The sequence below is a fragment of the Musca autumnalis genome, unplaced genomic scaffold (genome assembly GCF_047663935.1).
Source record: "Musca autumnalis isolate F117 unplaced genomic scaffold, ASM4766393v1 scaffold_5, whole genome shotgun sequence".
In the NCBI taxonomy this organism is placed as follows: domain Eukaryota; kingdom Metazoa; phylum Arthropoda; class Insecta; order Diptera; family Muscidae; genus Musca; species Musca autumnalis.
Genome location: NW_027412088.1, coordinates 40,152,034 through 40,177,727, shown reverse-complemented (window position 1 = coordinate 40,177,727; position 25,694 = coordinate 40,152,034). Strand labels below are relative to the sequence as shown.

Genomic DNA, 25,694 nt, shown 5'->3' with positions numbered 1-25,694 from the left:
TACTCTAATATACTCACATCAGAATAATAATTTTCAGGTTTAAATCACAAATGTAAATTATTATGCACCACATATGCAGTAATAAATTTCACTATCATGCAATGCCAACAGTTTTGTTATGATACAAATTTAATTTATTTATACCCATATAATAAAATATTCTGTCAGTCAAGGATAAGATACATATGTATAAATTTACATACTTACACTTTATAATCACCGGAAATAAGTTTGATAATCACAGCAAAGAGTATAAAAACAACACAGGCCAAACTTATAAAACTTGCTCTTGCCAGGCGTGAAACATTTTTGTACAGGCAGAGTGGCACTACAATGCCCACCGTCACGAAGAAAACCACACCCAGGCGAACGGCACCCATTGATGAGCCCCACGAGGGTATAAGTCGTACCAGCACCTTGGACAGGGTATCACCAACCACAACATTGTAGGAAATCATGGCTGCAATTACGGAAATAATCAAAATATAACAACAGAGAAACACGAATATATAAATATGTATGTGTATGTATGTGTGTAAGTAAATATGAACATAAAACCATTTAGTCTAAGTGCAATGAATTTATTGTTCAACATTTCCGCTAGTCTAATGAATTAGTCAAATAATTTATAGAACGTGGATTGGTTTGTTGTTATTGGATTTTATGTGTGTGAAATTTGTTTCTAAATATGGTTTTATTTGGGTATTAAAGAATTACTTTCAAATTGCAGTAAAAACAATGAATGGTTGATAAACAATTCCCATTTGTAATACATACCTAGGAACGGATACATAAATTGCAACAAGGACAATAGGTAGTAGCCGTATTTGCCGTAGGCAGCCTCCATAATACCGGGATAACTGAAACGTCCACATATGTGACCACACTTGACCTGAAAAAAGAGCAAACACACACATACATATAAACACCCGGTCAGAGTAGAGAAACACACAAAATGTTCAAATGTCATAGAAACAAGACCACACAAACGTTCCGCCTTAAATAAACGGCAAAAAATATTTCCACTGGACACACGGAAATAAAAAAGTGTTTTTTTTTATTGAAAATATTTAAGTGGATTCGAAATGAAAAAAACAAGCGTTTTTCTATTTGTGCATATAACGCTGTTGTACACTTTGATTGCTGAAAAATGGAATATAAACTTTTAATTAAAATGCCGCAAGGATTTGCTTAAAACTTAAACAGAATATTCAGATATTTATATTTATATGACCGAGGATGTTTTTTATTAAACAAAATTAGATGGGATTCCGAATTAGGATGCATGTAATAAACTGGCCTGAACACTGATTTAATTAGAATTAGAACTTTTGTCCATTAAGCCGTGGGTTTTAGTGGGTTCATCATCGCTCATTCTTATGACATGACCCAGCCACAGCAATCGTTATATCTCCATTAGACCGATCCAAAAAACAAAAACTCTTTTGATTGGAACCCCTACTCCCTAAATTTGTGACATATGTTAACCTCAACCGATCGTCATAAAGTTTCATATATACTTTTTTTTGGGTCAAATAGAAAAAAATTAGGGGGTAGGAGTTCCAATCAAATTTTTTTTTTTTTGTTTAGCCACTGGATTTTCGGTATTTTGAAGTTTTTGGCCTCAACATCCAACCGCAATGGCTGAAATTTGGTATTTAGTCTTCGTTAGGAGTATAATACTTTCCACCAGAAATTTGGCGGTATAGGTCTTTATATAGCACCTATAGAACACAACTCACGGATTTTCGATAGTTTGAAAGTTTTAGCTGGGGGTACAAAACATTATAACAGGTTCAACACATTCCTTGCAAAAAATTAGACAACATACGTCAACGTTTTGCTGAACGTAGTCATCCCGCCGAGAAATAGCTGTATCTCGGATTACGAGCCCGACATTGGCCCGCTTTTGGAAGGTCATAATCGTCTGGTCCTGGGGGACTTTAATGCGCATCATGAGATGTGGCATTCGGCCCTCGGAAACGACCAGGGGGTACAGCGCTGGCTGAGCAGATTGATAGTTCTACGTTTTGCACGGTCAATAACGACACACCTACCAGAATTAGAGGAGAGTGTCACAGTTCGCCAGACATAACCATTGTGGCACCTGGTCTGACAAATGACGTTACCTGGCAACCCGTCATATCCCTTGGATCAGACCATCTCCCCATAATTGTCTCCATTAGCAGACCACCCGCATTCATCACCTCTGAACGCCGCACATTCGTCAATCATAAGAAAACTGATTGGCCGAGTTTCAGAGAGTTCACCAATCACCGCTTCACAGAACTGCCCAATCCTTCTGATGTTCGGGTAGAAGAAAGAACGTTCCGAGACATCATCACTGCTGCAGCCGCTCGTCATATCCCTGTTGGTCGAATACCCGAAGTAAGACCAAGAGAGTCGGGGAACTGACACTGGAGGTTAACAGGCTGGTCGGCGAGCATATGCGGAACAAGTGGTTAAATCATCTGAAGAATTGCAACATTGGAGCCGGTATAGGTGAATTGTGGGCAACGGTTAAGTCACTCTCGAACCCTGGAAGAATGGAAGATAGGACCTCAGTCACGTTTGGTGACGTTACGTTGACTGACCCGAAGAGGTGCGCAAGTTATTTCAATCGACAGTTTGTCGAGCACGCCGAGAGTTACAGGGCGAAGAGAGGAGTATTACGTCGCATTAGATCTCTTCCTGCCGAGGATGAACCACCAGAGTTTACAATGGATGATATTGCCAATGCCATCAGGAACGCAAAATCATCCAAAGCGTTGGGCCCTGATGGATCTCCATGGTAATGCTGAAGCAGCTGGATGAGACGGAAGTGGAAAATTGGCAGCGTAGGCCCACAAAAGTGAAACGCACAGGCCGATTTTGTCGCCCGTAGCAAAGACCCTTGAAGCCTTAGTCCTCCTCAGTCAGAGATAGCTATCAAGTTGCCGATCATCAGCATCGATTCCGTAAGCAGCACAGCACGACAACAGCGCTGCACGCCATTACCACGTATATTTGTCAAGGACTCAACCAGAGACCGCCGTGTGATAGAACAGTGATGGTGGCGCTTGACTTATCAAAAGCTTTTGATACAGTCAGGCACTCCACGCTGTTTGAGGACATTGAGCAGACAACCCTCCGACCAAGCTTGAAACGTTGGATAGTCAATTATATGTGTGGACGCCAGTCGTACGTGGAATTCAGGAACAAGAAGTCCAAACCGCGTAGAGTGGAACAGAGAGTTCCCCAAGGTGGGGTGATATCTCCGGAAGTGTTTTACCTCTACCTCTCCTGTATTCCGCCCCCACCAGATGGCATCGAGATCGTAACGTATGCGGATGATTCCACGATCCTGGCGTCAGGTACCTGATGACATTTGTGAGGGACTGAACACCTATTTAACCGATCTTACCACCTTTTGCCACTCGAGGAATATGCAGATTTCCACCACAAAATCTACAGCCACTGAGTTTGGACGAGAGTTGAATGTCATGGTCGACGGTAGCAGAATTCCGATCACAAACTGCCCCAAAATTTTAGCGGTCACATTCGACACTACATTCAAGTCATGCGCACACGCCACAGCTATCTGCGACAAACTGAAAAGCAGGAACAGGGTCCTCAAGTCTCTAGCCGGCAGCACTTGGGGTGCAGATAAAGAAACCATGTTGACCACATATAACGCGATAGGTCGGTCTGTGGTAAGCTATGCGGCTTCAGTTTGGTCCCCGAGATTATGGAATACGAATTGGAAAAAGATTCAAACCTGAATGTCGCCCTGAGAACACCTCCTCAAGTCTTCAGTGGGCCATCTACATGAAAGTTTTAGCTAAGGTCACAAAACATTATAACAGGTACAACACATTCCTTGCAAAAAATTAGACAACATACGTCAACGTTTTGCTGAACGTATTCATCCCGCCGAGAAATAGCTGTATCTCGGATTACGAGCCCGACATTGGCCCGCTTTTGGAAGGTCATAATCGTCTGGTCCTGGGGGACTTTAATGCGCCTCATGAGATGTGGAAACGACCAGGGGGTACAGCGCTGGCTGAGCAGATTGATAGCTCTACGTTTTGCACGGTCAATGACGACACACCTACCAGAATTAGAGGAGAGTGTCACAGTTCGCCAGACATAACCATTGTGGCACCTGGTCTGACAAATGACGTTACCTGGCAACCCGTCATATCCCTTGGATCAGACCATCTCCCCATAATTGTCTCCATTAGCAGACCACCCGCATTCATCACCTCTGAACGCCGCACATTCGTCAATCATAAGAAAACTGATTGGCCGAGTTTCAGAGAGTTCACCAATCACCGCTTCACAGAACTGCCCAATCCTTCTGATGTTCGGGTAGAAGAAAGAACGTTCCGAGACATCATCACTGCTGCAGCCGCTCGTCATATCCCTGTTGGTCGAATACCCGAAGTAAGACCAAACTTCCCAACAGAGGCGACAGGATTAGCAAATGAGCGTGATGAGCTTCGTCGAGCCAAACCCAATGACCCCAGAGTCGGGGAACTGACACTGGAGGTTAACAGGCTGGTCGGCGAGCATAAGCGGAACAAGTGGTTAAATCATCTGAAGAATTGCAACATTGGAGCCGGTATAGGTGAATTGTGGGCAACGGTTAAGTCACTCTCGAACCCTGGAAGAATGGAAGATAGGACCTCAGTCACGTTTGGTGACGTTACGTTGACTGACCCGAAGAGGTGCGCAAGTTATTTCAATCGACAGTTTGTCGAGCACGCCGAGAGTGACAGGGCGAAGGGAAGAGTATTACGTCGCATTAGATATATTCCTGCCAAGGATGAACCACCACAGGTTACAATGGATGATGTTGCCAATGCCCTGACGGAATCTCCATGGTAATGCTGAAGCAGCTGGATGAGCCGGGAGTGGAGTATCTCACTAAAGTTCTTAAATTGTCGCTAGTCACCCTCATTGTTTCCGAAGTCTGGAAAATGGGCAGGGTAGTCCCACTACGGAAGCCCGGAAAGGATGCCAGCAAAAGTGAATCGTACAGGCCGATTTCGCTTTTGTCGCCCGTAGCAAAAACCTTTGAGGCCTTAGTCCTCCTCAGTCAGAGATAGCTATCAAGTTGCCGATCCTCAGCATGGCTCAACCAGAGACCAGCGTGTGATAGAACAGTGATGGTGGCGCTTGACTTATCAAAAGCTTTTGATACAATCAGGCACTCCGCGCTGTTTGATGACATTAAGCAGACAACCCTCCGGCCAAGCTTGAAAGTTGGATAGTCAATTATATGTGTGGACGCCAGTCGTACGTGGAATTCAGGAACAAAAGTCCAAACCCCGTAGAGTGAAACAGGGAGTTCCCCAAGGTGGGTGATATTTCCGGAACTGTTTTACCTCTACCTCTCCTGTATTCCGCCCCCTCCAGACGGCATCGAGATCGTAACGTAAGCGGATGATTGCAAGATCCTGGCGTCAGGTATCTTCCCTAATGACATCTGTGAGGGACTGAACACATATTTAACCGATCTTACCACCTTTTTCCACTCGAGGAATATGCCGATTTCCACCACAAAATCTACAGCCACTCTGTTCACCACATGTACAGCGCAGTTTGCACGAGAGTTGAATGGCATGGTCGACGGTAGCAGAATTCCGACCACAAACTGCCCCAAAATTTTAGGGGTCGCATTCGACACTACATTCAAGTCATGCGCACACACCACAGCTATCTGCGACAAACTGAAAAGCAGGAACAATGTCCTAAAGTCTCTAGCCGGCAGCACTTGGGGTGCAGAGAAAGAAACCTTGTTGACCACATATAACGCGATAGGTCGGTCTGTGGTAAGCTATGCGGCTCCAGTTTGGTCCCCGAGATTATGGGATACGAATTGGAAAAAGATTCAAACCTGTCAGAATGCCGCCCTGAGAACAGCAACAGGGTACCTCCTCAAGTCTTCAGTGGGCCATCTACATGAGTAGGCAAAAATTCTTCCAGTAAAGCAACATAATGAGATGCTTTCGTTGCAGTGCTTGCTTGGGTGTTACCGTGAGAACCATCCCAATCACCATCTGCTGGCTAGGCCCGACACATTCAGGTATATCAGGAAGGATATTCATGCTCTACAGAGGAGGTCGAACAATAGGAGAGAACCCCTAGATCAACAGGCATATCAAGCAGGTTTAAATAGTATTCACACGGATGCAGTTGTTAAAGCCATAAGCATCTATCTATCGCAGCTGAGGAGCGTCAGCTGCCACGAGAAACCAGAGTAGTTTTGGCTCAACTACGCTCAGGATATTGCAGTCGCCTAAATTCTTCTCGCAAAAAACTATCCCTGTACATATTTGTAGGTTTTAGTCTAATCCCCATGAACTGGTATTGCCCAATGTTTTTGTAATTTGAGGTGCTTTTGTCGAATTGCTGTAATTTTGTATTGTGTTTAATCAGAGGATAGAACGAACAACGATGAGCTCTTTTAAAGAGTGTTGCAACATTTTCATTCTGAAGTGGGTAGAAACCCTCCACACAGAAAATTATCAGTATAACGTGATCATCATCAGTTAAGATATTATTCTCCCCCAAGGAATTATAGTTAACGTGGAGAAAGAGCTTAGTAGTTACTAATTGTACTTTAAGTTTTTGTCTAAATTGGTTGTAATTTAACATTTAGGCTTCGTACTGATCAAAAAACGTCTCCGCCAAAAATTTGTGAATATTACATTTGGATGACGTGGGGCACTTATTGTTCAAAGTGGCTATTACGGTAGCATCGATTCGGGTAATTCAAGTTTTTATCAGATTTAATTGACTAAAATTAGGTATTTGGTGTTCCTAGTGGTCAACTTATTTAATATTAGTTCAGAATGTTTCATAGTGGAATGCATAAAAATTGTACTTGTTAATTGTATACAACACATCAAAATCCGTCCGTCCCTATATTAAATACTGGCTTTTTTAACAACACCATTCCATTTTGCATTATCATTCAACAAAACTAACGTTCATCATTCTTTCCATTTATAAGTTATCAAGATGCTAATGGTTACGCTGACCCATTAACTATGGATCAAATAATAAAACTCTAGATAGGAAAATTCTTGTATACACAGCAGGATAAATCCGTATACCATTACACCCACAACCAACCTTCCAACTTTCGTTTTCACAAAAACATATTACACGAGGTTTCAAGGGGAGAATCCATTCAATAGATGTTATATGTCTGTGTGTGTGTATGACGCATGTGGGCAAAATCATCATCACATTTTAATGGTTTCGTATCAAATAATATGTATATTTAAATACATAAGAGTGGGTAGCAATAATATGAAAACATTGTTTTATGATGAAAGTAAAAAACAGGGAACCCCATTTGAACTTTTACATTTGCATAAACACACATTTGTATATTCTCATTTCGTTACCACCAAACATGTGTGTATTTGCCCTTGACTCCTTTTGTTTGACCGTTATCCACCCAGCTTACCATAAGCTCAACGAGCTATGCAAAGTGCGGTCAATTCATACTGGGTGAGGTATAAAATTCTTCCATTTATCAAACTCCCTTTCGTATCGAAAAGAGATGGTTGATAGGCAATTGTGACAGACTTCATATACATACATATGTCGAAAGTGATGTAAATATTGTGTAAAAAACATGTTTGAATAAGCAAGAACGGCATTAAATTCTGTATTGAAGTAAATATGAATAATTACTAAATTCTAGGCTACTTGTTTTTCTACGCTAAAAATAATTGCTTGGAGGAGAATAATATCCTAACTGATGACAATCATTTTATACTGATATTTTTGTGTGTAGAAGCTATCTACCCATTGAGCAACAAATGTAAAAGAGCTCATCGTTGTTCTTACTATCCTCTGACTAAACACAATACCAAATTACAGCGACCTCGGTTCGAAAATTGGAAAAAAAACCCTCGAAATGCATAAAATTGGGTAATACCCATCCATGGGGGTAAGACTAAAACCTACATATATGCATATGGATAGTTTTTTTTTTGCGAGTAAGTTTTCTATATTCTGGGAACACAAAATTGCAATTAACAACCAGTTCAGTAGGAAAATGTGACTAAATTCTTCACATTAAATTGGGTGGTACCCTTACATGAGGCCTTTGGCAAAACGTGAGTGTTGTTGTCTGATTTTTTGCAAGGAATGTTTTGTACATGTTATATTATTTTGTACCCCTGGATAAAATTTTCAAAATAACGAAAATCCGTGAGTGCCGTTCTACGGGGGCTATATAAAGACCTAAACCGACAAATTTCTGGTGGACAGTTTTATAGCCCCAGCGATGACTAAATTCCAAATTTCAGACATTTCAGTGTGATGTTGAGGCAACAACCTTCAAAATACCGAAACTCAGAAGGTACCGTTCTTCGAAGACTATATGAAGAGGTGGACTTATACACTGCACCCCAGTTATCTACCTTTCTGCTTAACTGCACTTCCCGTTTAATTGCCTCACAAATTAAAACCCCAAAATTTGTTCACATAAATGAGTTCAAACTGTCCCGGTTATCTACTTTCCTTTAAGTACCCAATTCGGATATTTGCCCTTCAAATATTTTCCCCAAAAGGAACATTTAATAATATTTTTATCGGTTTATTACCCGCAGTAGTTGATATCTGAGATAACCAATTTCGAATTGAGACGAAGATGTCCAGTGTGTTGTTTTTGTGTTACGCTCACTAATGACTTAAATTCTTATTGATTAAATAATAGCTTTGCTCTTTTACTTTTTCAATGGTAAGGGTGGTAAAAGAGAAAAGTGTCAAAATTGTTCAAAATTGATCTCTCATGAACATTTTTACCAGAAAAGTAAAGGAACGGAAAAATGGTAGATCTGGTAGCAATGTCAAAAAGAAACATAAAAAAGTCAATTTTCGTCTTTTATTTCACAGTTTTTAATTTAGTTTTGTCAGCGTTCGACTTTTTCTTCTGTTTTTCGTCCATTTTCTTTTTCATTGTGAAATAATCGTCAAACAAAAGTCGAAAAATCAGTTCTGCCATTTTTTACCTGCAGAAATTTTGCTGGTAGCCTGTGGTAGAAGAGAAAGCCATTTTTGTTCTCTATCCACTCTCACTCTCTTAAAAATTGCTTCCAGTTTTGCCACTTTTCGGGGTTAAGGAACGCTTTGCAGGTTAAAAATGGTAACAAATGGTAAAAATGGTAACCTCAGGTAAGTAAAGGAACACGGCTAATATAACTTATATGTATATTTTTAGACTTGAAATGAACTATTCTGCTATAAATTTTTGTGATTTTTTGTAAGGTATAGATGATATTTTGGTAATTACCCACATGAGGTAGCTATGCGGGATTTTCGTAACTGCCTTTCCCGCATAACTGCCTCAATTTTTTGGAATTTTATGAGAGGTATTTAACCGGGGTGTAGTGTACATACAAATTTCAGGTAAAAAGTGGTATTCCCCCAACGAAGACCAAATGCCAATTTCAGCCTTTTCGAGGGGATACTGAGGCTAAAACATGAAAATGCCGAAAATCGCGAGGTACCCCCATAGGCTATATGAAAACGTGAACATATACAGGCAAATTTCATGTGGAATGTTGTATACCCCAACGAAGACTAAATACCAAATTTCAGTAATTTCGGTGATATATAGAGGCTTAATACTTTAAAATACCGATATTGGGTGTTTCATTCTATTGGGCCTATGAGAAGATGTGAACGTGAAATTTCAGGTGGAAGGTTGCATAACCGAAACGAAGACTTAATACCACAGTTCAGCCATTTCGGTGTGATATTGAGTCCACAACCTACAAAATACTTAAAATCGGAAGGTACCGTTCTATGGGGACTATGAAAAGACGTGGATCTATTCCGGCAAATTTCAGGTGGAAAGTTTGGGGGTATATAACTTTCCACGAAGACTAAATACCAAATTTTGTCATTTCGGTAGGATATTGAGGCCACAACCATCAAGATACCGAAATTTGGAAGGTACCATTCAATGGGGACTATCTATTCGTAAAAATTTCAGGTAGAAAGTTTTATACCACCAACGTAGACTAAATACTAATAATACCGAAAATCGGGAGGTACCGCACTGTGGAGGCTATATGAAGACGTTGACCTATACCGACAAATTTCAAGTGAAAAGTTTAATAACCATAACCAGGACTAAATACTAAATTTCAGCAATTTTTGTGATATATTGAGGACACAACATTCAAAATATCAAAAATCGGGAGGTACCGTTCTAAGGGGACTATATGAAGATGTTGACCTTTACAGACAAATTTCAGGTTGAAAGTATCGATAGGTACCGTTCAATTGGGACTACCTATAATAATTGTTCCACAAACATCCCAGGTGGGACAAGGGAGACTTCTCTCATATGAATGAGTGCACCCCGATTCATATTAGCTCAATGATATGGGACCTACAGTTAATCACCGAGTCCGAACGGCGTGTCCTAAGACACCACTTGTAGAGAAGTTTTACATAGCTGAAATACTCAGGAAATGTTGCCAACATTACTGAGGGATATTTTGCCACCGTTGAAAATTTGATGTTGCCTAGCCGGAGAATCGAACCCAAGACCTTCTGCATGCAAGGCGGGTGTGCATACCATTGCACCACGGTGGCACCCACTATCTATTCCTACAAATTTCAGGTGGACAGTTTTATACCTCCAACGAAGACTAAATGCTAATAATACCTAAAAACCGGGAGATACCGCTCTGTAGGGGCTATATGAAGACGTTGACCTATACCGACAAATTTCAAGTGAAAAGTTTAATAACCCCGACGAGGAGTAAATACCAACTTTCCGTGATTTCAGGGGGATATTTAGGCCACAATCTTCAAAATACCGAAGACCGGAAGGTATGGGGACCGTATAAATAGGTAGACATATACCGAAAAATTTCAGGTGGAAAGTTTTATATTCCCAACGAAGACCAAATACAAACTTTCAACCATTTCAGGGGGGATATTGAGGCCACAACCTTAAAAATACCGAAAATCGGAAGGTTCGTTTCTAAGGGAACTATATGAAAACGTGAAGCTATTCCGAAAAATTTCAGATGGAAAGACTAAATACCAAATTTCAGCGATTTCGGGGGTTAATATCCCCCACAAACTTCAAAATAGCGAAAATTGGGAGGTTCCGCACTATGGGGACTATATGAAGACGTTGACCTATAACAACAAATTTCAGGTGGAAAGTTTTGTACCAACAATGAAGACTAAATACTGAATTTCAGCCATTTCAGTGACATATTCAAGTCACAACCTTCAAAATACCGAAAATCGGGAGGTACCGTTCTATGGGGGCTATATGAAGACGTTGACCTATAACGACAAACTTCAGATGGAAAGTTGAATACCCCCAGCTAAAACTAAATACTAAATTTCTGTCATTTCGATGGGATATTGAGGCTTAAAATACCGAAAAGCGGGAGTTTCCATTCCATGGGGGCTATATGAAGACGTGGACCTATATTGACAAATTTCGGGTGAAAACGTGCATACCCGCAAAGAAGTCTAAGTACCAAATGTCAGCCATTTTAGTGGGATAATAAGGCTAGAACCAAAACACCTAAAATCTGGAGTTACCGTTCTATGAGAGCTATATCAAAATGTGGACCGATTTAGCCTTTTTTCAATACCAAACATCCTAGAAGTAATAGAAACTACTATACCGAGTTATAAAGCCCAATCTTAAACATTGCGAGCTGTATCTTGATCAAGAATATATCGCTCATTTACTCAAAGAGTGGCATAACTCAAAAAATGCTTTTTCCGAGTTAGCAATTTCTATTTTTTCTAAGACATCTATTTTATCTTGTGTCAAATTTCCATGTTGATATATCTAAAACACATGGATTTACAGCTCATTTACTACAAGATTGGCATAATTCAAAAAATGTTTTTTTTTATTTATGAAGCACTCAAACACTTCAAATCATGCTTGATCTTGCAGAGAAATTTAGCACTTATATCTAGCTAACTGGGGAGTCAAATTTCAATCGCCAACTTAAAACGTGTTTTTCTCGAAACTAGATTTGTTGAGATGTGTCACTCTTTGAGTAAATGAGAGATATACACTTTATAGGGTCTCCAACGAAAATTTCGATGTGTTACAAACGGAATGACAAATTTAATAATACCCTTTAATGAAACTATGGTAATATTCCAAATAGTTTTGCAATCGCGTACTGTAAATATATTTTATGAAATATGAATATATTTAGTTTTTCAAAATAGTCAGGCTTAATCCCATAGTCGTTGATTTAATATTTTATTAAAACAACTTTAATTTATTAGTGGGAAAAAATTGGCGATGTTTACCAAGGGGTAAGGCAGGGAAGACTATAGTTTCAGATCTCGCCATCTTCATCAGTTCCCTTCTTTCTTGTTTTTCAACAAGAAACTTTTTATACACAAGTGTCAATTGACCGATCAAATAGATACGTGTGCAAAGAAACACTCTGATCGAGAATTTCTTTGGCACTACCTAAACTCGAGCAACTTCACTTGCAAACAAAACCAAATCTTTCCCACTGCTATGCGTTCGTCGATTCTCAACGAAAAAACACATAACTAATTTGTTGGTATTGCATACTACAGCAATGAACAACATTTCGACGATGTCCGGTCTCACAATTAGGAGGGTTGGCGTTTTTTTATTTGGGATAACGACTACTATTTTGTTTTTCAAAATATTCTTCTATTTTAGCCACGATCTCATAGCATGGACCATAAAAAATAATTTTCGTGGAAGCTGTGTTGGGGGTAATACAAAAAATGGGTAAAAATGTGATGAAGTAAACAATTTTTTGTGCTCTTTCTTGATTTCCAGCCAAACCACGCTACATTCAAACCTCTATTCAAAGAAAGAATTAAATAATACCCCTTGGGTAACATGGTTCTAATGTAAGAGTTTTCGATATATACACTGCATTAGAGGGCGCAACCAGATAATGATTTATACGATTGTAGATTTCGTGATTCTACGTCGATTGATGTATATCTCATGAGTGTGCACCGTACAGCTTCCTAGTAATAGGGGTCCAAATTCAAAAATTTGGTGCTTAAATTGTCTTAAAAAAACTATTTTTGCTTTAAAAAATTTCAACTGTAACACAGGTAACTTTGAACACCGCTTGATTTTAGTTGTTTTTACGCGCCGGATCTAATGAGTCCTTCCGCGTTCGAATCCATCCACTAAAATATATTTTGACAATTTCGCGCATTGAACCGCGATTTTCTTTGAAAATGTATACATAAAGAGAATCCTTTATACGCGATTGTAATATTTGCCCATGACATTAAAATTATACTAGGCGATTTTAATGCCAAAATTGGCCCAACAGTCGGGAAATTCAGCCTCCACAGTGAAACGTCTGACAATGTTATGAGGCTGATAGACTTGGCAGCTACAAGAAACATGGTAGTTAGCAGTACCAGATTTAAGCATCCAGATATTCATAAGGGCACCTGGCTGTCGCCAGATCAAAGAACAAGAAATCAAATTGATCACGTTGTGATATATGGAAGAGATGCATCAAGCGTGTTGGATGTACGATTGTTCCGAGGTGCAAACATAGACTCGGACCACTACCTTGTTGCAGCAAAGGTACGTAATAGATTAAACGTAGAAAACAAAGTGCGAACAGAATCAACACGAAAGTTGGACATAGCTAAGCTGCAATCACAACAGATACCCACAGCATATTCCATTCAACTGGCTCAACTGCTTAATCAAAGCACTCCTCGTCCCGATAACATATCATGCAAACAGCCGAAAAATCAGTACTGGAATACCAGAGACCTATACCAAGGAATCCATGTTATGATCAGGAGTGTCTTGCTGCTGCCGAAGAGAAAAATGCGGCATATTTGCTCACTCTACAACAGCGACGACCACCGAAATACAACCAAAGCGAAGACATGTATGAACGTATGAGTGAAAAAAGCAACAACCACATTATGTTTTTGTTTGTTTTCACTCATTTACACTGTACGTGAGAGAGAGAAGCAAATGCAAAAACAACTCAGTGGGCACCCTCACTATACGATCTAAGCAAAGAACCTCGTCCCTGCTCTACAATCAGTAGTACGCGTAGCGCACGAGAGAGGTCTGGGGAGAGAGGAGAAACTTATTTTCCGTGGAAAAGAGAGAGATGGAAAAGCGGGAGTGTGAACATATCGAGATGTACAGGAGACAAATGACGAAAATTCTACCAAAGAGTGAAACATCAAACTAATGGCCTTGGAACTGGCACATCCTCCTGTAGAGACCAGCAAGGTAATCTGGTAACTGATACAGATAGTGTGCTAAGGATACGGAAAGACCATTTTTCCAAACTGTTGGTATCCAATAGTAGAGAAGTCGGCGAAGATACCACAGATCCAATCCCAGAATATGGTATTGAATGTATACCACCCGGCCAAGATGAGGTAAAGACAGCAATAAACCGGCTGAGGAATAATAAGGCAGCAGGAGCTGATGGTCTACCAGCCGAGCTGTTTATAACCTGAGGCGACACGCTGATAAGGTGTATGCATCAGCTAGTTAGCTCCATCTGGCAGGAAGAACGCGTACCCGACGATTGGAACCTGAGCATCCTGTGTACCGTCCATAAGAAAGGAGATAAGACTTTATGTTCCAACTATAGGGGCATAAGTCCTCTCCCTATCGCCTACAAGATAGTGTCAGGGATATTGTGCGAACGACTAAAGCCCATGGTCAACGAAATAATTGGACCATACCAATGCGGCTTTAGACCTGGCATGACCAGATATTTACTCTGCGGCAAATCCTGGAGAAGACCCAAGAGGTGCGATCAACACCTACCACCTTTTTGTCGATTATAAAGCAGTCTTCGAAAGCCCGCTACGTTCAAAGTATTCCAAGCCATGTCTGAATTTGGTATCCCCGCAAAGCTTATTCGGCTTTGTAAAATGAGTTCAACTGACACAAGATCTTCAGTTAAAATAGGAAAGAACCTCTCCGAAGAGTTTTGTAACAAAAGAGGTTTCAGGCAAGGAGACAGGAGACAGCCTTTCGCGTGATCTTTTCAACATCCTGCTAGAAAAGGTTATAGGAGAGGCAAACGTCAAAAGAAGTGGAACAATCTACACTAATAGCCACATATTACTTGCTTATGCTGATGATATATACACCATGGGACGATCAGTAAAAGAAGTAACCGATACCTTTTTGAAGGTCGAAGGAGAATCTGCTAAGGTGGGTCTGGCGGTAAACGGCGACAAGACCAGTTGATGGTGTCGACGCACAATGAGTCCATTGAGATCGGACCAAATGTTAAAGTTAGTTCCTTTAATTTTGGGGTAGTAAAAGACTTCGTATACCTCGGCACCGCCGTAAACACAACAAACGACATCAGTTGTGAAATAAAAAGAAGATTTGTATTGGCCAACAGATGCTACTTTGGCTTAAGTAAGCACTTTAAAAACAAAGCACAACTCGTCAAACAAAAATAACGCTTTACAAAACACTGATACTACCCGTTCTGATGTATTGTTCCGAAGCCTCGGTACTTGCGCAAGCAGATAAGGCAGTGCTTGGCGTGTTTGAAAGAAAAATTCTTCGAAAGATCTACGGACCGATATGCGTTGACGGTGTATATCGACGTCGTATGAACCACGAGATGTATCTGCTATACAACGACAGCGATGTAGTTAAACGTATCTAGATGCAGCGATTGCGTTGGCTACGCCATATAATAAGAATGAGCGATGATGAACCTGCTATAAATTCGAGCCAAATGGCGGTGCACGCAGAATTGACAGGCCAAAGAATAGATGGCGCAAAAAAGTGGATGCAGAGATGACAAGGCGCGATATTCCAAAAAGCGGAGCACTAAACAGAGAGAATTGGAGATCTTTTCTTTGTTCGGTCTATGGAACAAATGTTCTGTAATAGGCCACCTAAGTAAGTAAGTAACCAGATAATGACATGAATAATTTTTACGATTGTAGATCTCATGATTCCACGTCGATTGATGCATATCTCAAGAGTGTGCACCGTACAGCTTCCTAGTAATAGGAGTACAAATTCAAAATTTTTTAAATATTTGTTCTTCATAAGGGGATAAACCTCTGATAACATTTGATCGCAGCATCCAATTTTATGAACGCGAACAGATTTGAAACCACAATTTTTTTCGTAACCCTTGTACCAGAAATCGCGGATGTGCTTGCCACAATTTTTTTTAATTTTTTTAATGGAATTGTATAGGAAATTTGAAATTTGCAAAATAGCCCATCGAAAAGGATTTGCCTACAAATTGTTAACAATCAATGGTTAATAGGTCCTCAATAGTTCAACACTCGTATACATAAACATTATACATTAGGGTTTTTACTTTTTGACATTTTTTCTCAAAAATTATTTACTACCTAAAATAACATTCATTCTATTTTGTTGTAAAAAAAGATTTCACACAAACCACTTTGATTTTTTCATTTTTTTTAAATGCTATGAAATAAAAACAATTTCAAAAAATTATTTCCTGTTGCACGAATGAATGACCTTTTGCCTATTAATGATATAAAATAACTTTTATTCCATTTAAATATTAAAAAAGGTCGCGCACAAACCACTTTAAATTTTTATGATATTAAATAAAGTTATATATAACATAAAATTTTTGGGTGCCACCGTGGTGCAATGGTATATACACCCGCCTTGCACGCTGAAGGTCGTGGGTTCAATTCCCCGGCCAGGCAACATCAACAATTTTTAACGGTGGCAAAATACCCCTCAGAAATGTTGGCGACATTTCCTGAGTATTTCAGCCATGTAAAACTTCTCTACAAGTGGTGTCTTAAGACACGCCGTTCGGACTCGGCGATAAACATTAGGTCCCATGTCATTGAGCTAATGTGAATCGGGGTGCACTCATTGATATGAGAGAAGTCTCCCTTGTCCCATCTGGGATGTTTGTGGAACAATTATTATTATAACATAAAATTATGTTATAATACGATGATAAAGTAAGTGAGAAACAAACGATTATGTCATTTTGGTTATGTCGTGTGCCCCTATACCTTGTCAGTTAAATATCTGCTTACAGTGACTTAAAAAATTGTGAAAAGTTCTGAAAAATAAAAACTTTAAAAGCTTTTTCACTTTATAATTAAGATTTTATGTAATCTTAGGTAAAAACTCATCACAATATCCTACAGGGATATGAGGTTGTAAAAAAGTCATAACCCTATTATATGTACATAGAAATACGCAACGCTGTAATATCAAAGATTGTCGCAAACTTTAAAAAATCTTCTTACATACCATCCCTGATATACACATTGAGGGAAACATTCAACAATTTGTCGTTTTTTTCTCGTTGTCGCCATCGTTCATATGTATTGCTGTGTTTCTCCTCCTTCTTCTTCTTGTTGTTGCCGTTGTCGGTCTGACGCTGCGTTTCAGCATATGGAAAATGTATGGTTTTGACATTTTAGCAAAATTAAAGTTTAGTGCTCTGTTGTTTAAAGGAAATTGCAAAAAATATTGTTTTTCAAAATCGTTGTTTTGTGGACGTCTTCGCATACCCAGAGAGACGTGATATGGAACATGAATATGCGAAAGGAGTAGGTAGCCCTGATATATAGTATACACTTCTATCTTACATACTTACTAATATTACAAAGTGGCTTATTTGTCTCAAGGAGAGATTGTACGGTTTGCATGCCCCTTTGTAAATGGGGTAGATTTGTTAGGTAAAGCACGAACTAAATGTTGTATGTTTTATTTGATGTTCAAGGAACACGTAACGAAAAGACTGGTTTATGACGAACAGCGAAAAAAAATCTCAAAGTCAAAGAATAATATTAAAATGCAATTTATCTAAAAGGATTCTGGCGGAAACAAGATTTCTAAGAAGTTTAAAAGGCAGCATTGTTATAAATGTAAATACAGAAAATATTGTGAAATGTATTGTATTATGCAGAATAACGTGCAATTATTGGCAAATATCTTGGAAAATACATTCTCAGTATCCGCAGTAAAAAATATTTTTAAAAAAGGTCACTAGGCATATTATTTAAAGAGTAACCTCGATTTCTAATTTCTATATGGGATTCGGAAATTTCTGAAGAATAAATATATATTTATTGGAATCCATAACATTGCAACCAATGCATTGGTTAAAACAACTATTGTTTAATAAAAATTAGTTTTTTTCCATCAGATGTTGCTTTTGAAATATAGCTCTAAATCCTTTATTACGATTTTTACCTAGAAAATATAGTACGGAGATGTTGTTGTCGTAAAAAACGATTTTGAGTTATATCTCAAGAAACAAGAACTGATGGAGAAAAATCGCAATCGTTAGAAACACAAACATTCAACTTTTTTAATGTTGTTGACCACATTGGTGCATAGTAAACACGTCCGCCTTGCACTCATAAGATCCGCTGTTTTATTTCAGGCATGGCAAAAACATTATACTTTCCAACGGTGCACTATAGGTAATTTGCCCAGTTTTTGAGGCAAAAAGTAGATCTTGCAACTTTTAATAATAATAATTTTTTAGTTGGCATTGAAAAAAGAACATGTCAAAATGTATTAATATGAATGATATTTTTCAAAATAGCGCCGTTATCGCGGTTTAAATTGTCGTCAAAGTGGGAATTTCGAAGAAAACATAAAAAATATATATTATAAGGCATATTTCAATGTATTTAAAACCGCGGAAAAATACACCAAATATAAACATATGTAAAATGGAATATATTGGCAATTGCGGCAGGAATTTATTTAATATATAACATAGCTTAAACATTTTGGGTAGCGACCAAAAAACACAAAAACTCAGAAATAAATATTTAATTTTTCTTAAACTCACTTCATATAGACTTATACTAAATTGGCCGCCTTTGGCCGTGATTTTGCCACCTAGAACATATTACTGAAAGTCTTCTGCATTGGTATTACTAGGTTTCAAAACGCGATTTTGCGCGTTTTTTTGATATTTATCAGATTTTATAAGGTTACTTCTCAAAAAAAGTCTTAAAATTGTGTAAGTTTGGTTTGAGGAAATAAATAATGAATATAAAAAAATATTGTTGCTTACAATTTCATTGCAAGTAAAATAAGTAATGGCGACAAATTGTTCTTTATATCCGTGGTTTTCTATAAACGGTGCGGCATAATAATCATTGATACGGTATAAAGGAGTACGAAACTCTTCTTAATAAGGTGTTCAAAAAATATACAAAATTGTAATAACAATTCGTTTGAACAGTTTGTGATCGTTTTTAACAGTTTGTTGTGTATAAGAAAACTAATGAAAATGACATTGGAAGAAATAGCTTTGTTCGTTATATACGTAGTTGCTTATAACCGTTGTTCGTTATATCCGAATTTATCTGTAGAAATCTTTGTTTTATCTCACTTTTACACGTAAATAATTTAAAAAGTTAAAAAATCCTTTAATTCCGCTGTTATTAATTTTTGCCTCAAAAACAGGACAAATTAACTATAGTGCGGTGGCAAAACAACACCTCAGTGTAAAGAATGCGACATTTCCTGAGTATTTCAACCATGTAAAACTTTTCTATAAGTGGTGTAGTACGACACGTCGTTCGGACTCAGCGTTAAAAAGTAGGTGCCATATTTGATCTAATATGAATCGACGTTTGATATTGATATGAGAGAAGTCTCGGTATCCCTTCAGGGATGTGTATAGGAAGATATGTGTGTATTTGGCAGGGACGATTAGTATGGAAGAAAAAAAACCTTAACGGACCCGTCGCGTTTCTGATTCCCGGGATTGTACTGAGCGAAAAAATCCACTAGACCATATGTCTACAATGACATCGAGCCTGTCGATTTTGACTTGAAGTTTCTTGTCAACGTTTTTTTGGATATTTTGGCAGATAACAGCTAAACCATTGAGATTTTCAACACTTAGATGAAAATTGAAGCCAAGGCAATAATTAAGAACTCTCTAGTACATCGCAAAAGCATTGGAACGCTCCTTCAAGCAGTTTTGGCCTTGAGACAGTGCAAATTTTTCTGCAAATGTCGATACAAAAGATGACTAGAAAAATATTCAAGCGTTCTGATGCAAAAAATTATACCGTTGGTTCCTTTGGTTCATTTTTTGTTTGTTTTATAACGGTAAATGTAGTAAAAAACGGGGTTTCTAAGATTTTCAAGTTTAAGCGGGCATAACCTTTTTTATACCCTCAGCATTTATGCTAACGAGGCTATATACACGTTCATACGGGCAAAATGTGCCTCATCGAAATAATGGTTTTAGACCCCAAATATGTTTGGAAATGTGTTTCAGGCAATTTGGAGTTAATTTAGCAATGTCCGTCTGTCTTCCTGGCTGATTGGAGCGCACGATAACTCTCGAACGGATCAACCGATTCGGTCCAAAATTTAGCTTTCGTAATATTTTGTCCAAACTTAGTTTAAGTTCGAAGATGGGTTATATCGGTCCACTCCTTCCGGTTCCTCCCCCACAAAAGTTCGGAAAATTTGTGCGCACGATAACTCTAAAAGGGAGTAACAGATTTGGTCCATACTTTGCATATCGTGAAATTCCTACCAATCGGTCAACTCCTCCCACACAAAATTTCGGAAAAGTTCAGTTTAGGACCTGCTCTCGAATCGCTTTGATTTTTGTTGTAGCAACTTGTATTCACTGACCCCCATAAGACGGTACAAGTGTCATCAGGGGCAAGTCCATACTTCCAAACAGCCTTAAAGGTACAAAAAACCCCTATGACACCGCAAACTTAGTTTAAGTTCGAAGATAAGCCATATCGGTCCACTCCTTCAGGTACCTCCCCCAAAAAAGTTCAAAAATGTCCGATTTTGTCCATACTTTACACATTCTTATATATTTACCAGATATAGATCAGGTTCGAGTACGAGGGCAGTTCGGAAACTTCTTAGCCTAGCACAAAAAGCGCGGTATAAACAGAAAAAAGTTAAGTGTTTTGGAAACTTCCATCTCTGTTATGAACACATGTTAAATTTTGTTTCGATCTGGCAACTCCTTCATATAGAAACAGGTGTTCAAAGAAAACGCATCCGCAATTTTTTTACAATGGAAAAATTAGAAATACGTGCCATTGCTGTCATTAAATATTTACATAAAAAAGGTTTATCGGGACAAGAAATTCATAATGATATGGTGAATGTGTTAGGTGAAAGTGCTCCTTCATATGCAACAGTAAAAAATTGGGTTGCTGAATTTAAACGTGGTCGTACAAGCATTCAAGATGAACCACGTAGTGGACGTCCAAAAAATGATCAACGAATAAAAGTGCGTGAAATTGCTAATATCATGGGCATCTCAAATGATCGAGTCCATTTAATTTTGCATGAAGAACTACAGATGAAAAAGCTTTCTGTAAGATGGGTGCCGCATTTGTTAACAGTCGATCAAAACGCATAAGAATGAACATTTCTCAAGCTTGTTTGGATCGTTTTAAGCGAAATAAAATGGATTTTAAGCGTCGTTTCATAACTGTTGATGAGACATGGATCCATCACTATACTCCAGAGACAAAAGAACAATCCAAACAATGGACTGAAGCTGGAGGAAGTGCCCCAAAGAAGGACAAAAACAATTCAATCGTCTGGTAAGGTTATGGCAACGGTTTTTTGGGACTTCAAAGGTATTTTATTGATTGACTATCTACAAAAGGGTAAAACAATAAATTCAGAGTACTATTGCAACCTTTTGGATCAATTAAATGTACAAATTCGAGAAAAACGTCCTGGCTTACAAAACAAAAAAATAATTTTCGATTGCTTGAGTGGAGTATTCCCCCATTGGCTCAACTTCATTTATTACCCTCTATTACAGAGAGTAATGTTTTTCAAAACGAACTGACAGTGTTGCAAAATTTTACTGATCGCTACCAATATCATGATTTTATCCCAGCGAAGGGAATAATCAATTGGCTTCTCAGTTTTTGAAATGATGCCTTTTTAGCGAAAAACCGAACTCTTTAAGTGTCTAGTATTCTCATATGAATGAGAATCACACTCACTTTTCGGCTTTTCCAAAGAAACACCAAAATCAAAATATTTTGCAACATGTCAGCACGTATCAACTAAGAATTCTTCGAATTCTGTGAGTTGAAAAGAACACCAACACAGTTGCCTGTGAGGTTGTTATTGGGATGAAATCATGATATTGGTAGCGATCAGTAAAATTTTGCAACACTATCAGTTCGTTTTGAAAAACATTACTCTCTGTAATAGAGGGTAATAAATGAAGTTGAGCCAATGGGGGAATACTCCACTCAAGCAATCGAAAATGAGATTGAATCTTCAACAATAAACAAAACAAACATATATTATTTTATATCATATATATTTTTATTTCATGTATCATATTAATTAAAAGTGGTTTGTGCGGGATCTTTTTCAATATTTAAATGGAATAAAAGTTATTACAGTCAAAAATAGTTAAAGGTCATTCATTCACGCTACAGGAAATGGTTGTTGAGAAAAAAAGTCATAACCCTAATGTATATATTCTTGATTTGCAAACAATTCTAAGTTGATATTATTTTCTTCAAAGAATTATCGGTCTAAGTCTACGTTTCGATATGACCCCGCTGCACATAGGTTTCAATCAGGAAATTTTTGGCCAAAACCCTAATTTTGAAGTTTCGAAATTTTAATTTTTTTTTTTTTTTTTTGCACAGAATAATAAAAAACGCATCAAGTCATCTGAAAATAATTAGTTTTTGCAAATAACGTTAGTATTCGTTGATTGGCGCAGTACCAAAGTTGACACTTTTTTTATGTAAAAATAAAACAGACTTTGTGCTGTAAAATATACAATTTTTGTTGTATTGCGTCGCTGCATAAATATACAGAATTGAGACCAAAGTTATTATGAATCGGGAAGCTGTTAATGAGTACTTTCATAATATTTACAAAATGAACGATGAAATTTGCAAAATTAGCGTAATAAAATCAATGTTTTTATATATATTGAAAATAATTTTTTACAAATATTTTTTAAATATATTTAAACTTTTAAAAAAATGTCCAAATTTGTCCACCTCCAAATCAAATTTGGAAGATAGCAGGGGGTCTGTACTAATAAATTCAGAAGTAAAATCGTGCTCAAATTTGCCACAGTTAAAATAAAGTAGATTTTTCTATTTTAAGATGGGAGAATTTTTTGTAAATACCTGTTGTGACTGTAGTACAGTAATACGCACGTACGGTAATACGCACATCTATCAACCGAGTTCCCTTAAAATTCATATTTGAGGGTTCAGAGTGTAGAAAACAAGTATGTATAATTTTTTTGAAAATAGGTAAATTTTTTCTCGTAGCCCCCACATAAAATTACTGTCCGATTTTAGATATTTGTGGATTTTAGCGACACTTTATGACCGATTCGGCTGAAATTTGGTATTTTGACCTCTTGGAAAATATGAATCCTTCGTACCAAAAATTATTAACATATGTAGGTCAATGTTTTGGTTTAGACCCCACACAACGGGGCCACCCTGTTCAACAAATTTTGGCAGTTTTTGGTCATTTTGGTCGTTAAAACGTAAGAATTGCTGTTTGTGCACATTTATTATAAATAATAATTAATTTCAATACAAAATGGACGTTGAAATAGTTTTGGCCAGAAAATTTGGATTTGGGACCATTGTGCGCTGGTAGTATAAAATTTGACTGCATAGAATTTTCGGTGTTGATAAAAATCCAAATTGCTTTGTAATTTTGACCTTTAAGAACCGTCTATACAGAGTTCGTATGTTCTGGAAAGATGTTTATGGAGATCTGAGGTACATTTTTGTAGTTGGTTGTTTGCTTCAAAACCCGAGAAAAATTGTTAAAAGAAATTTGACCTTGGCGATTTTGACATTGCATGATGAAGTTTGATGGATTATATGTGTTCAGAATTTTGGTTCTTTAAGACATGAGCTACAACTTTGCCTCTGAGATAAATTCAAAATTCCTAACGGCTTAGAAGATATAGTCTTGACAAAATGACCCCTTTTTGCATCAAAGCCTCAAACTTTTGGAGGCCTATAACCGGGAAAGTTGATGAGATAGGGAAAAAAGACGAGACACGTGTTTTCTCTTTTTTGATCTTTTATCACACTGTGGAGTCAGAATATGGTTAATAAAACATGACTCAAAAAATTACACACAGTGTAATAATACTCAAAACAGTGTTGTATAAAGTGTAATTTTTTATTATTAAATAAAAGATAGTCTACAACGTTTTAAATAAAAATCAGATGTGTGGCTTTCCACTCCCTAATGCCGTATAACAAATATAGCCCAATCATGAATATCAACACCCCGTAAGATGTTTCACTTTAAGTTGCAAAGGCAGAAAGACAAAACTCACGGAAGTTCACATTCATGATCGGGCTAATAAATCCTTGTGACGACCCTGGGCCCGCTAAACCTACCCCAGATTCAAAGAGAAATTACGTCGTACAATATAAGCTCCTCCTGGCTGAAGTGTACAGATTCCATATCGACATGTGGCGATTTTTGTTTCGCTTCATCTCAACCAAAACTCATCTAACATAACCTACATTTATTTTACATTTTTTATTTCGACTACATTCTTTCTGATATTTGTGCATGCTCTACATCGATATACATTACTTTTGCATCCATGTCTTAGCTATAGTGGAGATGGTAAAATCAAAACATTTTGTATTGTTTTACAAAAAAAAAAAAAAAACAAAAAAAAAACAAAATATTAAACTCCAACACCAAGTAGTTACGAAGACTTCTTATATTAGTTTAAAGCCTGTATTAAAATCGATCCCATTACTGTCTGTTGAACAAGCAAATTTAAAAAACAAACACGAACAACATCCTAATAGCTGTAGCAAGGATATTACGTAAGGCAATCAAAAAGGATGAAACAAGGAAACTGCCAAAAGCATTATCCTCATACTTACCATTAATATAAGTGAATAGTCTGTAATGTAGGCAACAAGTATGAGCAGCAAAAGTCCAAGGCCAAAACCGGCTCGATGAAACGCATATGGAATGCCAATAACGCCACTGCCTACAATTGAGTTGATGTAGTTAAAGGATGCCTGCGGCAATGACGACAACGTTTCACCCAATGACCCATCGCCTATTATGGCACCTAGACCAATGTTTCCTATGGCACTGCCTCTCCCACCACCAACACCACCACGTCCACCGCCACCGACACCACCACCATTTGCAGCAGCTTCACTTATGCCATCGTTAGTGTATGAATTTTGTTGTTGTTGCTGTTGATTTATGGAGCTCTGTAAAGTGGGGTCCTGTTGACTGTAGTACTGTTGTGCATTATTACCACCATGATGGTCATTCTAGGATAAAAAGTAGAAAGAAAAAATTTAAAATGTTCATACAGACCATATTACTTGCAGATGAGTAGATTAAAATACGAGCAGCTACATGTACAAAAGAAGTCGGTCATGCAGCTATGCTTTTTAAAAAACGAAAATCATAACCATTAGCGAAATATATGCCGTAAGTCAAAAATTTTTGAAAAGTAATCGTTTGGTACACCGCAATAAAGTGTAGTTTATGGTTTTTGGTATTTAAAATGTGGGAGGATTCGTGGAACGAAATAACCAATATATAATGATGCTTTCAAGCCAATTATATAATAGAGTGGTAGCTAAACAAGTTTGTTTTTGTAATGGTTTCCTTAGAAACAATGTTTCCT

General features: G+C 37.9%; 1 protein-coding gene across 5 annotated transcripts in view; it reads right to left on the bottom strand.

Annotated features, from left to right (window-relative positions):
- Positions 1-25,694, bottom strand: part of LOC141404937 (putative sodium-coupled neutral amino acid transporter 11) — a 228,548-nt gene that overhangs the window by 58,111 nt on the left and 144,743 nt on the right. For all 5 annotated transcript variants that reach the window (XM_073988783.1, XM_073988785.1, XM_073988782.1 and 2 more), the window contains 3 exons: positions 24,928-25,332; positions 778-892; positions 208-460 (listed from right to left, as the gene is read on the bottom strand). In XM_073988783.1, the coding sequence (XP_073844884.1) occupies positions 208-460; positions 778-892; positions 24,928-25,332 (773 nt within the window). The remainder of the gene's footprint in view (positions 1-207; positions 461-777; positions 893-24,927; positions 25,333-25,694) is intronic.